General features: G+C 55.1%; 2 protein-coding genes across 5 annotated transcripts; one reads left to right on the top strand and one right to left on the bottom strand.

The window, feature by feature from the left end:
* Window positions 1-177: 177 nt before the first annotated feature.
* On the bottom strand, window positions 178-8,957 carry MORN5 (MORN repeat containing 5). Of its 4 annotated transcripts, none has more exons than XR_015797271.1 (5): window positions 8,703-8,893; window positions 7,994-8,141; window positions 7,523-7,634; window positions 5,334-7,310; window positions 178-570 (listed from the first exon to the last, which is right to left on the bottom strand). XR_015797271.1 is itself a non-coding variant. In XM_088146846.1 (5 exons), exons 1-5 carry the CDS (start codon window positions 8,891-8,893, stop codon window positions 491-493), a joined length of 663 nt encoding a protein of 220 aa, XP_088002972.1. In that variant the 3' UTR covers window positions 178-490. The 4 variants fall into 4 exon arrangements, 3 of the variants coding, with proteins under 3 accessions (XP_088002972.1, XP_088002971.1, XP_088002973.1); XM_088146846.1 differs by having other exon boundaries at window positions 7,179-7,310; XM_088146845.1 differs by having other exon boundaries at window positions 178-7,310.
* On the top strand, window positions 8,867-11,931 carry NDUFA8 (NADH:ubiquinone oxidoreductase subunit A8). Its single transcript, XM_088146852.1, has 4 exons — window positions 8,867-9,006; window positions 9,541-9,704; window positions 9,900-10,065; window positions 11,656-11,931. The coding sequence occupies exons 1-4, from the start codon at window positions 8,956-8,958 to the stop codon at window positions 11,791-11,793; spliced, it is 519 nt and encodes a 172-aa protein (XP_088002978.1). The 5' UTR covers window positions 8,867-8,955; the 3' UTR covers window positions 11,794-11,931.
* The last annotated feature ends 1,540 nt before the right edge of the window (window positions 11,932-13,471 follow it).

Genomic DNA, 13,471 nt, shown 5'->3' with positions numbered 1-13,471 from the left:
CACTGACATCAAGGAAACGATGCGATGCCCGTTTCTTTCCTCCGCTTTCTCAGCCCGGCTCCCCGTCCTGTCTTTGGGCCCTCGATGCCGAGGGCAAAGCAAAACCAAAACAAAAAGGCCTCTGGTCCCTTCTCTCCCTGGCAAAGGTGGGCATCCAGAGCCCCCCCTCCTGCGCTCGCCCTCCGGGCAGGGCCGAGGGACATGGAGGGCGCTGGGCGAAGGAGCCGCGGCGGCTTCTGGTGGGCGTCCCGTGTGGCTGGTGATGGGCGGCCTCAGAAGCCTGCCAAGCGCACACCTTGGAGGGACAGGACCGCAATCGAGGGCGATTAGCTCACCGTCGCCACTCACTGCAGCGGATGAAAGGAAAGCCGTCAGCGTTGTTCTCTGTGCCAGGGGAGCCCGAGGCGACCTTAATGGAGAAATTACAGGGGCCGGGTCCTTGGGCGGGGAAGCCGAGGGGAGCTGGCTTCTTCACCGCCCTCCGCGAAGCTCACTTGGCCGGCTTGTAGCCAACACATTCGTCCCAGCCCTTCCGGCACGTCTTCACAATCCAGTCGTGCTCGTCGTCATCTGAGGGGGCGGGTGGTTATTGCCGGGGGGGGGGAAGAAGGCACAAAAGAAGAATCAAAATGGGTTTCGTTCAGGTCGCTCCCTTGGCCTTGTCGAACCTGGGAGTTTTGCACGGAGATTTAAAGCATAAAAGAAGGGTTTCCAAGGCATGGCAAATAGAAACCAAACCAACAGTTTCCAGAAATCAAAGCACCTTTCCCCAACAGTGAGAGTGAACGTATTTTGAGCAGCGGCCTGTATAAGGGCCACTTAGACGTTTTCTCTTGACGAACAATGGAGTTTGACTTGGAAATAAGTCCAACTGAGTTTAAATAGGGCTTACTCCAGGTAAGTAGGTGCGAGATTAGTCCAATTATCTGCCTTCTACCTGCCTACAGTCTGACTGCCTTCTAACTACTCAATTAATTTAATCTACAGTAGGTAATTTTTCATACTGTCAAAACCTCAGCCTTTGTTCAGGAGATTTCAGAAAGCGTGGAAGGGTGAGCTGATGATTTAATAAATTTGAGAAGTTCCATATGTGTTTGGGATGGGGGGAGGCCCTTCTAACATGTCCCCTGAAATGCTCTGAATCTTGGGCTCACCTACCAACTGATCTAAATTCCACCTTAGTTAAGTGGTAGGTGGTTAACCTGCTAAACCAGTTCGAGACGGACGCAGTTTCATTTTCTGTGTTAAGGAAACAGATGGTCTAATCAGGCGTCTAAATAAATATATCCTCATTCCTTCTTGCCGCTGGGAGCCCAGCCTGTGTCTCCCTCGGTGTCACAATTTTCCAGTTGTGGCCAAGAGGTGAAGGGATGGGAACTGAGCCTGTGGGCTACCCAGTGAGATCTTGCAGGGGCCGCGTGTCCTTGTCCAGAGGAAGCCCGGGCTGTGGGGGGCACGGCTGGCCCAAAGTCACCCGGGGAATCCCCCTCCTTCACACGGTTCCGTCACAGCTCAGGGCTCCCCGTATCCCCGTGTGGACAAGGAGACTGGGCTGGCTCCTGTGCGGCCAGGAGCACGAAGCCCGCCTTCCAACTCTCTTCCAGGCCTCGTGCGCTTGCTCTGGAAAGGGGCCGCAAGTGGGACCGGTGCTACGCTGCCTGTTTGCCTGGAGCCAGCGGGAAAGGGAGACCCGTCTCGGCATTCTACCTGCATCGAGAACTGGCAGGAGTTTTGACCAGGAGAAGGACCAGGTATCTTCCAAACCTCCTCCTCTGGGGTGGGGGATGTGGGCTTCTCCTGTCTCAGTGGTGACAGGTGCAGACAGGTAGCATTTGAAAGGGAAGGAACTGCCCAGCCAAAGAGCAACGCCGTGGGATCCTGGCTCACCCCCAACTCCCTTGCTGGACCTGCACAGAAGGACGTGCGGCCACCACGGGCAGGGGATGGAGAGGCGGCCAGAATGCGCGAGAAGCCGGGGGCTGGCCTGGCCTGGCCAGGGAGGGCGGGGATGGCTTGTGCCCAGCCAAGCTAAGGGTTAATGGCTGGGCTGTGTGTTCTCCTTCTGCCACCCAAGAGGAAGAGGAGGCAGCCTGCCTGCTAATCACGCCTGCTCCTGGGCGTATGAATTGGTGCAGCTGTAGCCTCTTCAGGATGAAACAAGGCAAACTGGGTTTATTGTGCTGAAGGAGTTTCGGGCTCCTCCCTGATTGTTCGTAATTGGCGGCCAGGGACTTAACAGCCTCTCGATCATCTCTACCTGACGGTGCAGCTAACAATTTAAATCACAGATGCTGATCTGGCTCGGCGGCGGCAGCTGCTTGTTAACCGCGCCGGTCCCCTTGTGCTGTCCCCAGCAGCTTCCTCACCCCGCAACACCGGGGTGAGCGTGAAGAGTTGGGTTTCATCCATATTTAAAACAGAATTAAAAGCCTGGACTTTGATTAGCGCTCCCAGACGGCAAGTTGTAATTACCTCTTTTTTTTTTTTTTTGCTAAGACAATTGTTGGGCGATATTAATAGGAGTGCCAAGGCACATCTTCGTCTTCAGATGTGATTTCCTCTTTTAAAAAAGTGGTAGGGCGGGTGGGGGGGGGGAGAAGCGAGAATACAAATACTCTTTAATCAACTAGAAATTATCACCCTGGTGCAATTAAGGCGCTCTGCAGTGCGGGTAAGGATCCCATCGGGACTCGATTAAGTTCATTCTTTTTACGTCGCCCCTTTTCAGCAGCCCCAGTTTGCGCTGGAGGAGGGCAGGCGCCTTTGGACCGGAGGAAGGAAGTGAGGAAGGGGCCACCGGCAGGCCGCTCCTGCTGGTGCCCAGAATGGCAAAGGCACCCTGGATTCTTCGCTCCCCTGTGTGCCAACCCAAGGAAGGGCAGGAGAAGGCGGCTCCTGGTAGCCGCTGCATGTTTTCTGCTCTTCCCCGGGTGCCCTGCGAGATGGAGGCCTGGCACCCTCAGAGCCAGCAACTCTGCAGAGCCGACCGAAGGGCAGCCCCGGAGCAGTGCCTCGCTGGCACCGACCCCTGAAACTCTGCAAGCAGCTCATGAGTTGCTCTGGAGGGCCCCAGCTTTAAATGGGGGCCTGGGACTTGAGTGGCCCTCAACCGCTTGCTTGCCTGCTGTCCCCCAAGCCACCACAGACTGACCCCTAGCTAACTTTAAAACAGAACGCACTGAGTACATGGGGAGAATCCATATTTACTGTACTTAATTCAGTTTCAATGAACCATCGATGGAGTCAAGCTTAATTTTTAGCACTGTCCCTCAAGCCCTAATCAAAGGCCCCCCATTTCTCCCTGAGAGACTTCCATGTGGGAAAACACCTCTACTTGCTTGCTTTCTTCCCTCCTCATCCAACATCTTCACCAAGACACACGCTGGATTCCTAACCTCCCACCTCCAAATCTGCTGCGGGGTGTACGGGACCCTCGGACCCTACTGTCAACAGGCATCCAAGATATGTTGCCGAGGGTCCCGTACAACCCGCAGCATATCTTGGATGCCTGTTGACAGTACGGAGCAAAGACTGTTTCAGGATTTAGTCTCCCTCCCATAGTTTCTACAGGAGAGTATGTAATCCTGGGTGTAGCCCTGTTGCTGTAACTCTCCTCGTCCTTGCTTTGGGAAGAACAATATGGCAACCTTGTTCTGAACAGACCTGAAAAATGCCAGGATTTCTCTGTTCCAGAATAAACACTCTTGAAAAACCTTCTCTGGCCTGGCCACGCCTGTGATTTCCATGATAATTGCAAACCCGAAAGCTCTCCATCACCCTTTGCCACCACGAGTGACATCTTAGCTGCTGGTTTCCATTTAACTCGTGCAATTACAAATTGCCCATTAAAAGGAACTTTCCAGCCGAGATTGAAATTATCTGTTTGTTAATGTTACGCAGCACAGTTGACCACAAGCTCCGAGGTGACTTGCAGAACAATCCTCTAAGTATCCGCAGCGGAGAGCTAAACCCAAACACTGCTTGTTATTCTTGGCAAGCAAGGAGTTGGGAATTAAGTCTTTGCAGGTTTCAGAGCAGTAATTATTTTAGGGCCTGGAACCACAAGAGTGAGCTCCGCGCCAAAGATCGGGGGGCCCTGCCATGAAGCTGCTGTCAAGGCGTGGACTCCCAGCTGGGCGGGGCTCCCAAGGGCCCTGGTTGAGGTCCTCCCCAGTCTGTTGAAAGGGTAGGGGGGCTTTAAGGTGGAAATGCTGGGGCAGAAGAACTGGCACCCTGGATGCCCAGCCGCTGGTGTGCAGCTGTGGCCAGTTCCTCCTGGCGAGCCCCCAGTGGCCATCTATGGCCAGGTAGCGGGGTGTGGGTACTTTCCTTCACAAGGGAGCCGAGAGCAGGGAATGGGGACAGTGAATTCTGCAAGGGGTTGGAAACTTTTGGCAGCTGGGTACTGTAGTCCTGCAAGATAGATGAAGGAGGGAGCCCTGGGCCTGTCGGGGAGGGGCAAGTCTTTAAGGGGCAAGACTTGCTGCTGAGAAGACAAGCGACCTGGGGAGACGGGAGAAGACAAGGAAGGAAAGGCTCATGTTTTGGGCTGCTACGTGACTTGCGTGGAGGGTGCCTTTGGGGAGGCACGGTTCGGAGCCCTGGCCCAGAGCCCTGGCCATTTCATTTCTGCACAGATCACTGCCTTCCCCAACCGGATGCCTAGAGATGCGCTACGTTACGGGACACAGCGTTGCCAAGACAGGCTGCTGGCCAAAACTGGCGGGGAGCAACTCGTGTTTGGCAAAGCAGGCAAAAAGTCACCGGAATGTAGGAAATGGCCTCCTGGCCTGGCCTGGCCTGGCCTGGCCTATTTTATAACCACAGCCCTTGGGTGAGACTGCGGCTCTTCTTGCTCCAAGAGACTGACAGGAGCACGGCAGGCTCACGCAGGAGAATCTTTCCTAGTCCGACTGGGAATCCTGCCACCAAGCTACTTACTGTCCTTCCTCTAAACGTCAACCAAGCATCCAGGGCTGAATTAAATAAGAGCAGAGAAAGCCACCTCAGATCTATCTTACTTGGCATTCTCGATGCTGGAGACCAGAGCTCAAAAGATTTTGTGTATCCGAAGCCTCCGGTACCGAGCTATATGCATTTCCTTCTGACTCCTCATCCAATCTTTAGCGTTGCCAATTAAAAGCTCTTAAGAGCATGGCTATACAAGGGATCACTCTCCCCCCAAAAGGCTCCTTGATGAAACGCTCCCACCAGATCCTCTGAGTTAGTCTAAGGAAGCTATCACCAAGCCACGATTTCTGACGAAATGGCTGCATCGATCCATGAATTGACAACAAAATATATTATTTTGGAGGAAAAAAAAAGTCACTCACCCATCCCATCTCTGCCATTCAGATGGCTGCGTGATGGAAACCAGCACACAATTGACACAATTTGTTTTGTTCCATGCCCAGGAGCAGAGACTAAAAATGCTCACGATTAATTTCTGCATAAACCGAACATTCTTGCAAACAGGTCTGGCGCCCGTTCTTTGAAGAATACACTGATTACCAACAATTTCTCAGGGCTTGCCACAAACATTATGTCTTTTGTTGTGCGAAAAAAAGCAGAATCAACCATCTGGCAAATGCCCCAGAGCTAAAATCTTTCACACGGCTTATAATTCACAATGATTAAATATACAAAAGCAAAAAAGAGAGAGAGAGAGAGAGAGAGAGAGAGAGAGAGAGAGAGAGTTATACTACAGCATGTTTAAAAGAAAAAAAAAGCAAGGGACTTTCATTGCTTGATCAAAACCCAATGCCTTTTGTGAAAAGTATCCGAAGAACCACACTTATTTATTTCCTTCCCAGCTAATAGTTTCAATTTGCAAGAGGTGGCCCTCCTCTGAATCTGGAAGAAAAGGCCCACCACTCATCAAAGCTAAAGGCTTCTGGGTTTCACCAGCCACTTCCTGATCTGCTTTTCAAAGGCCCAAGGGGCACCGATGCCAGGCGCTGCTGGGCAGAGAGAGACATTCACGCCTGTAAAACTGCAAGGGAGGGACGGGAGCAGGGGAGAGGGAAAAGCTCCGAGCAGAGAGGGCCAAGTTCAAGGCTAGGAGGCCTGGGTTCAATTCCTGGGAGGAAAAGCATTCCCCTTTCGAATAGGGCAAGCGTTTAGTTTCCCTCTTGGTGGATCTGTCTGCCGTCCAATGCCAGTTTGGGAATCCTGGCGTTTCCAGGCAAAAGGAGGAGGGGAGGGGAAGGGGACAATGGTCTCAAATTCAGCTCTTTAGAAAGATGGTGGAATTTCAGCAGACCTGCTTTTCTGCTGTTGCTCAGAGGTTCCCGAAGGCTTCCTGCCATCTGCTTTTGATGCTTCCAGAGCTGGCCAGTTTTCCTGCCTTTCCGGTAAAGGAGCAACCCTGGATCCGTTCCCTCTCATTGCTGACCCCTTCCTTGCACGCTCCCCGCCTCTCTGGTCACCTTGGTGGCCCCGAGCCTCGGAAGACCCCTCCTGGGACAGCTGGCGTTCCTTTAATGTCAGACAAATCCTGCCTTTTCCAATTGTATCCGTGCCCTTAAAGGAAGGGACGGACTTTGGCACGACATCCCATCTTCACACCCGCGTTCTCGGGAGACCAAGAGCGAGGGGGAGAGGGAGGAGGCCGCGCTCCTGGACGCTCCACAGCCACCCCTTTGCAAAATGGGATTTGGACAATGGGCCACTTAATTGTCGCTGGTGCTGTCAATCAAAGTTTAGAGCAACAGAAGGAAACGAAGGCGAGTTCAAAGCAGAGACGGGGAAAAGAAAAAAAATTCCAAGGCGTCTCTCCCTGGGTGGATCGGTCACGATTCCTGTGTTTTGGGAAAGGGCGTGCTGATCTGACTCATCAGCACTCCAGGAGCTTGGGCTGGTGGCACCCAGAGGCATTTTGATCACCTCGTGTGGAGGGCCTGGGGTAGAAGGTACGGCCCGGGTCCCACCTACGGGCAGACTTTGTCTTCTAGCGGTGTCAGAGGACCTCTCCCACCCACCCCGTCAACGCCGTGGCCTACGTCGCAGCAGACTCTTGCTACGGTCCAACCTGCCTTAGAGAGCCACGGCTTCAGAAGGCTGATCGGCCAGTCCCTTATTCCTCCCCACTCCCTTTCCGTGTCGAGGGCGCCGAGACGTGGGGCGGTCTGGCCCAGCCTTCCCCAGGGTGCGTGAGGTGTCAGAGAATCGGGGCCTACCTGCGTTTCTCAGGAAGCGGTGCCGGTAATCAACCACCACTCTGGTCTGCGGGTTGTAGAAGCCGTCGCCACAGTCGTAGCAGCCGGGCGGGATAGGCCGAGCGGGATCCAGGTTGGTCAGCTGGGAAATGCCTTGAAAAGCAGTCCCAGAGCAAGAAGGGTGTGAAAAAAAGAGTAAAGCAACGCTCTGAAGACAGCCCAGCCTTTGGGGCAGGAACACCCAGCGTCCCCGAAACCCTGCTCTTGGGTTTCGGGGCCTCCCGATCAGAGGGGAGAGCGCCTGCCCACCTCCCCACAAGGGGAAGCCCCAGCAATTTCACCATCGGAGGGAACCCGGTCGGTACCTGCTGGCTTCAGGCCCTTGCAGATTTCCGTGTAAAACCTCCGGTCATAGCCGTCGCAGTAGTGCCAGTTATGGTCTTTGTACTCCAAGCCATCTGCGAAGGTGTATTTCCCCTGCAAGGGTCGGGCAGAGCAAGGCCCTCCAGTTCAGCTCCCGTTTCGCTGGCTGCCTCGCCCTGTAAGAAGCGAACCTGCGCGGACCGTGGGCGTGGGGTTGCCCCTTCCCGCGCTTGGGAACCTTGGGAGCGAGCCCGCTTGCCAGGCCCTCGCGGGTGACAAGACGCGAGAGTCGGGTGGGGAATGACCGACGGGGCGGGCGGGGGGAGCCGGACCCCCAAAGGAAAAGGGCAGAAGCGCCGTTCCTGACGGGATGGACGTCCCTGGGACATTTAGGTCCTCAAGGACCGCGGCCCCAAAAGATGCGAGGGGGTCGACCATCGTGCCCCGGGGTCCCGGCCCGGGCTGCGGTGTACCTCGACGGAGATGCCGCGGTCCCAGGTGCCCTCGTACTTGCTCCCGCTGGGGAAGTGCAGGGCGCCCTTCCCGTGGAACGTCCCGTCCTTCATCTCGCCCTCGTAGCGGGTGTCGGTGGGCAGCGAGTAGGCCCCCGCCCCCTCCAACCTGCGGGCGGCCGGAGGAGTCAGCCCCGCCCTGGCCCTGGCCCTGGCCCTGGCCGGGGGGCTTCACCCTCATGCAGTGCATATGAGAGGCCGGGGCAATGGGGGAGTCCAGCGGGGGTGGGGCTTCCGCGCTCGCCCGGTCGCCCCCTCCCCCTCCCCCTCCCCCTCCCCACGCAGAGCAGCTGCTCTCGAGGGAGGCGTCACCGGCATTCCCGGGGCGGGACGCGGATCGGGGCAGCCCGCATCTCCCCCGGCTCGTCGTTTGCCAGCGCTGCGTATGGGTGGGCCGGCACGCCGCGCGCCCCCTCTTTACGGGGAGGGGGCTGGTCGGGGTAGGCGGATGGGTCCCCGCCGCTCCCGCGGGGCGCCCTGCGCTGCACGCACAGAGGCCCCACGGTGCAGCCCACCTGAAACGTCCCCACGACCCCCCTCCCCCCCCGCTTTGCCACCGCCGGGAAGGCGGGTACGCCGTGGCCCACGAAGGGCGGCGCCGGCGGCCGCCCCGGCCCGCCCCCGAGCCTCCCCGCGGCGCGGCCCGGGAGAGGCGCGTCCCCACGTGCACCTGCCGTTGACGCGCTGCCCGCGGTAGGAGCTGCCCGTGTACTGCATGGCGGGAGCGGGCAGGCGCGCGTCGCCGTCGCCGGGGCAACGCGGGGGCGGGGGCAGAGCGGCGGGGCGTGGCCGCGGCGGGCGCCCCGCCCCTGCGGGAGAGGCGGACGCGGGGCGCCTGCGCCTGCGCGGCGGGGCGAGCATGCGCAGTGGCTGCCTGAGGCCCGGCGGCGAAGGGGAGCTCAAGGTGGGCCGCGTCTTCGGCCATGCCGGCCACGGTGGAGCTTCCGTCGCTGGAGGAGCTGGACGTGCCGGAGGTGAGCGGCCCTGCGCGCCCGCGGCGGGCCCCCTCCCCTGCCCAAGCGGCGCCTCAGTTTCCCCACCCGTGTGGCCCCCCGTGACCTCTCCTCGCAGTGACCCCCAGGCATAAGCCCTTCCCCAAGCCTCCGCAGGGGGTCAGCAGCCCCCCAATTCCCCTGAAGGACCCTCTTCCCTGCCCGGGCGAGTAGCCCCATTGCAGGCCCCCTCCCTCCTCGCCCGCCGCCCCCCCATTCACCTGGCCTCCAGGTAAATCGAAATAAATAAAGAAGCCGCCCCCGCCTGCCCTTCCAGGGCCAGAGTCCGGGAAGATGACATTTAAAGGGGCAGAAGGTTTTTTCGGGGAGGGGGGTAAAACAAAAGTCAAGGAACGACCAGGCTGGGGAAGATGGGCTTTGGAACCCAGGCCTCTGAGGGCCCCGCGTTGGGGAAGGCGTCCCAGGGCTTTGACCCCCCCCCCGCCGCCGCCGCCGCCTTCTGGGGTTGCTGAAGCCCCCTCGGGGATGGCGCGGCTGACCTTTGGCTTCCCCCAGCTGCCCATTGGCACCGCCGTCCTGAAGGCGGGCGCCCACCACTACGGCTCGCAGTGCGACCGGATCAACAAGGAGTTCATGCTCTGCCGCTGGGAGGAGAAGGACCCGCGGAAATGCTTGAAGGAGGGCCGGGCCGTGAGCCAGTGCGCGGTGGACTTCTTCAGGTGGGCCTGGCGCCGGCAGGGCTGCTGGGCAAAGGGGCCCTTGCTCTGGGGGCCCCGGGAGGGAGTACTTTCCCGTTCTTCCCTTTTTTTAAATGCACCCTCCCCCTGTCGTCGTCCTGTCCGGTGGTCTGGGGAGCGAACCGCTCTCGCCACCTTGTATTCGGCCCACAAAAGGCAGCCTCTTCTGGTTCACAGGCAGATCAAGCTGCACTGCGCCGAGCCCTTCACCCAGTACTGGACCTGCATCGACGATTCCAACGTGTTGGAGTTCCGGCACTGTCGGAAGCAGCAGCAGCTCTTCGACGACTGCGTGCTGCAGAAGCTGGGCTGGGTGAGGCCTGACCTGGGGCAGCTGTCAAAGGTAACTGAACCCTCCGCTTGTCTCTTTGTGGCGCGGGCTCGTTGTCAGCAAACCCGGCGCTTCTTGCTGCTTTCCCACCCTCGCCAGCTTTTCTCTAAGAACGCAAAGACCCGCTCCTTTCTTACTCCTTCACATCACAACTCTGAGAACATGGCAAGGCTAAGCTGACTTTGCTCTTTGTTGCAAGGCACGTAGACTGTGGAGCGTTGCCAGATTGAGCCAGCCCTTTAAGGGGAGGGTAAACTGCTGAAATATGAAGGCAGGGGGTCTGAGCTCCCTATTCCTAGTCCTGCTAGGCATATTTCTGTGGTGCAGCCTTGTGGTGGCAGGGTTAGCGGTTGGCGTGAGAGTCGGCGAGGTAGGAAGAGGCTTGGCCTGGAAAGGGTCAGTTAGTTCCTGCGCACATAACTGCCAGGTTTGGGAGCAGTTGCATCTCCTCTCCATCCTAGCCATCAAGTGGCTGCCTCAGTTAATTGCTCAGGATGTTTTTTGGGGGGGCAGGGAACGGATGGGGTTGCTTCGAGTTGTGCAGTTGGGGAGCTGCGCATCAGTGCGGTTGATGTGCTCATCGTTTGGAATTTGCTGTAGTTCTCCCAGGTCTTACCCAGCCAGGGACTCCTTTCCCACAGCTTAAAGTTGAGGTGTGCGTATATAGCAGCCAAGATTAACCAAAGTGTATTTTGGCGTCTGTGACAGAAAATTCCGTTGCTGCTTCTCAGTGGGAGGAGGAGCTCAACAACAAACAACAACAATAATAAATGAAATAACTTTTCTGTCCTTTTGCGATTCTCAAAAGCAGCAATGGCAGCGGTGAACTGCTTTGCTCTGTCTCATGTTAGGTCTAATCTTAACTCTGGCTATACAAAATTACCCTGCGAGGTTTTACTGCGGCAGTCTCGTTTTATCAAAGTTATACTTCACTGTTTGGTTGCACTCGCTCACCTAACCCAGAGCACATCTGGACAACACACGGAAGCTGAGCTTGGGTTCAGATTGGCTTTGCAGTAGTTCCACCAGCATGTCGGTCTCGACGTAGATTCAGGTCCCTTCTCTGTCCCTCTGTGCCCATGTGGGCCCCTCTTGTAAGCTGCTCCATCAAAACTGTGGTTACTTTATAGGATGATTTGGGGTGCAGAGCTCTTTCAAAGCCTGAGGGGATACAGGTGACCCCTTCCTGCTGCCGTGTCTATTTTATTGTGTGCTTATGTTCTGGGGGCTGGTTCGCAGGGTTGCATGTGCCTCTTCCTACATTGTGCATTAGCTTGCAAGCCATACCTTCTGGCTGGTTCATCAGATGCTTTCCTGACTGCCTCTGCGGCTTCCCTCTGCTCTTCCATTGGAAACTGAGCGAACGCCCAAGTGTAATAGGGCAATATATGTGAGTGCCCACTTAGTCTCGTCAGAGTAGAAAATATTGTGCACGAGATCCTATGGTCTTGACTGCATCTAAGCTAGCTTTGTACATTCAGCATCTTCTGTGGGCCCACCTGCTCTTGCCACCAGCTTCCTCTTCTACAAAGTCCTGTTCCTTGCAGCACCTTCATTCCTTGTGGTTAGCAAGATATTCCGTTGTGATTCTTCCCTTTCCAGGTCACTAAAGTGAAGACCGACCGTCCAATCCCCGAAAATCCTTGCCATTCCAGATCAAGACCACCACCAAACCCACCAGTTGAAGGCGAGTACAAGCCTGCTAAATATGGTAACCGAGGTGTTTTCTGGAGTTGGTAGAAAAAAATTATCTCTGTGCATGTACACCAGCCACTAGAGAAAAACAGTGAGTTTTTGATTTTGAGTGTAAATTACTCTTTGTTGGTGTTTGATGGATCTCATCTGTATTCAACAGTCATTAAATACATATTCTTTGAATGGTCCGACCTCTCATGTGTTCTATCGTGTGCGTGTTTGAAATATACAAGTAGAGAAATGTTATCTATAACTCTGGAGTAAATCTTCATGGATAGCAGTGAGGAAGACCAGTCTTTAATGTGATTTTCTGTGTTTAAGAACGTTACTATGGATTTCCAGTATCCCTGTCTTGGGACAAGCTAGAATGACCAGCTTTTTCTCCTGAGTGGCGTCTCAATGATCTCGAGCCTTGCTTTCAGTCTTCTTCGCACAGCCCTTAATCCCAGCTTTAAATTCAGGACCCCTTCGCTTGATGGATTCTCATGCCATTCTTATGGTCTACGGTGACCTTAATCTGCACTTTCCTTCATGTTTCTGGAATCCACCTGGTGTCCAGTGAATTCTGGGCTGCTCAAAAGTCCTGCGCTTGCTTTCTATCTATCCGCTGCTGAGATTCAAGGTTCCATTTCTGTGGCTCTCCCCATCCGTTTTAAGTGACATTAGACTTTTAACTGCCCTCATGTTGGTTCTAAATACTAAATACCAGGCCCAGGATGGGGCAGGTTGTCTTGTGCTGCTGAAGAGTTTCCTATTTCCCTTTGTCTGGGTCCATCTAAACCCTCCTTAACCAAGGGACTCTGCAAACCTACCTGACTTTTGTCTGTCTGTAATACTTCTCGCAGTCAAGACCCTGTCAGTGACAATGCCTGTGTTAAACCAACTTAACAGAATTAAACCAGTATCAGAAAATAGCATGCACACTTTTGAGTTTCAGGATGCCTTCCCTGGAAATAAATGCACATACAGATGTACCTTGCAGTCATGTGCACATCAGGACTAGGGGGAGGAAGACGGGGTGGGTGTTCAGGCTGCACCGGCATCGCTTAAAGTCTTAGCTGGAACACGAGCGCGGGCTGCCAGCACGCAGCATGAAACTGATGGTTGGTTGCACCGAAGACTTCCTAGGGTTACTGGGCTGTAAAAATCAGCAAACAGTTGTTGTTTCCCCCAGCTTTGAGAATATGAAATCCAGCTGTTAAGTCAAACTCGTTGGCAGCGTTGTCATGAGACGAAAGAGTCTTAGGATGGAAGTCTGCTGCTGACATAAACAACGTAGACTGCAAGTATTTGCATGATTTCGGTAGTTCTCGATTCTTCGATGGTGCGTGTCAATTCCAGAAATACTGTTGAGCCGTTATTGTCTTGATCATAGGTCAAAACAACAGAATGTATACAGATCAGTGCAGCCTCTGGAAAACATAAATAAAACACAGGTAATTAAAGATCTGCGTAGGGCTTAGATGAAACATTCAGCGCGCGCACATTTAAAACAGTCTGATGTCCTTAAAATAACATAATTGGGGGAGGAAGGGTCTGTGTGTGTATCGACTTGATTATTTTTCATTATTTATATATGTATGCAGTTTGCATCTTGCCATTTTGCCTGTAGGTCATTCAAGCCACCTTTTCTTTAAGAAGAATTCCATCCTTGAGAAATAGCTTTTGGGCTTTTAAATCCCCAAAGCAAACAGTCTCTTGGGTCTGTTTACTGGGCGGGGGG

This window comes from Python bivittatus, unplaced genomic scaffold (assembly GCF_059951505.1).
Source record: "Python bivittatus isolate LINGU-HERP-01145 unplaced genomic scaffold, Pbiv_v1 ctg000160_np1212, whole genome shotgun sequence".
Taxonomy (NCBI): domain Eukaryota; kingdom Metazoa; phylum Chordata; class Lepidosauria; order Squamata; family Pythonidae; genus Python; species Python bivittatus.
This window is presented reverse-complemented; position numbering and strand designations above follow the sequence as displayed.

Excerpts from the sequence above, each read along its gene's own strand:
- MORN5 (XM_088146845.1), bottom strand. The coding sequence starts at position 8,893 with ATGCTCGCCCCGCCGCGCAGGCGCAGGCGCCCCGCGTCCGCCTCTCCC. Across the intron at positions 8,142-8,702 it reads GGGCAGCGCGTCAACGGCAG|GTTGGAGGGGGCGGGGGCCT; the intron begins GTGCACGTGGGG and ends GGCCGCCCGCAG. Across the intron at positions 7,311-7,522 it reads CAAGGGCCTGAAGCCAGCAG|GCATTTCCCAGCTGACCAAC; the intron begins GTACCGACCGGG and ends CTGCTTTTCAAG.
- NDUFA8 (XM_088146852.1), top strand. The coding sequence starts at position 8,956 with ATGCCGGCCACGGTGGAGCTTCCGTCGCTGGAGGAGCTGGACGTGCCG. Across the intron at positions 9,007-9,540 it reads AGGAGCTGGACGTGCCGGAG|CTGCCCATTGGCACCGCCGT; the intron begins GTGAGCGGCCCT and ends GGCTTCCCCCAG. Across the intron at positions 9,705-9,899 it reads TGCGCGGTGGACTTCTTCAG|GCAGATCAAGCTGCACTGCG; the intron begins GTGGGCCTGGCG and ends TCTGGTTCACAG.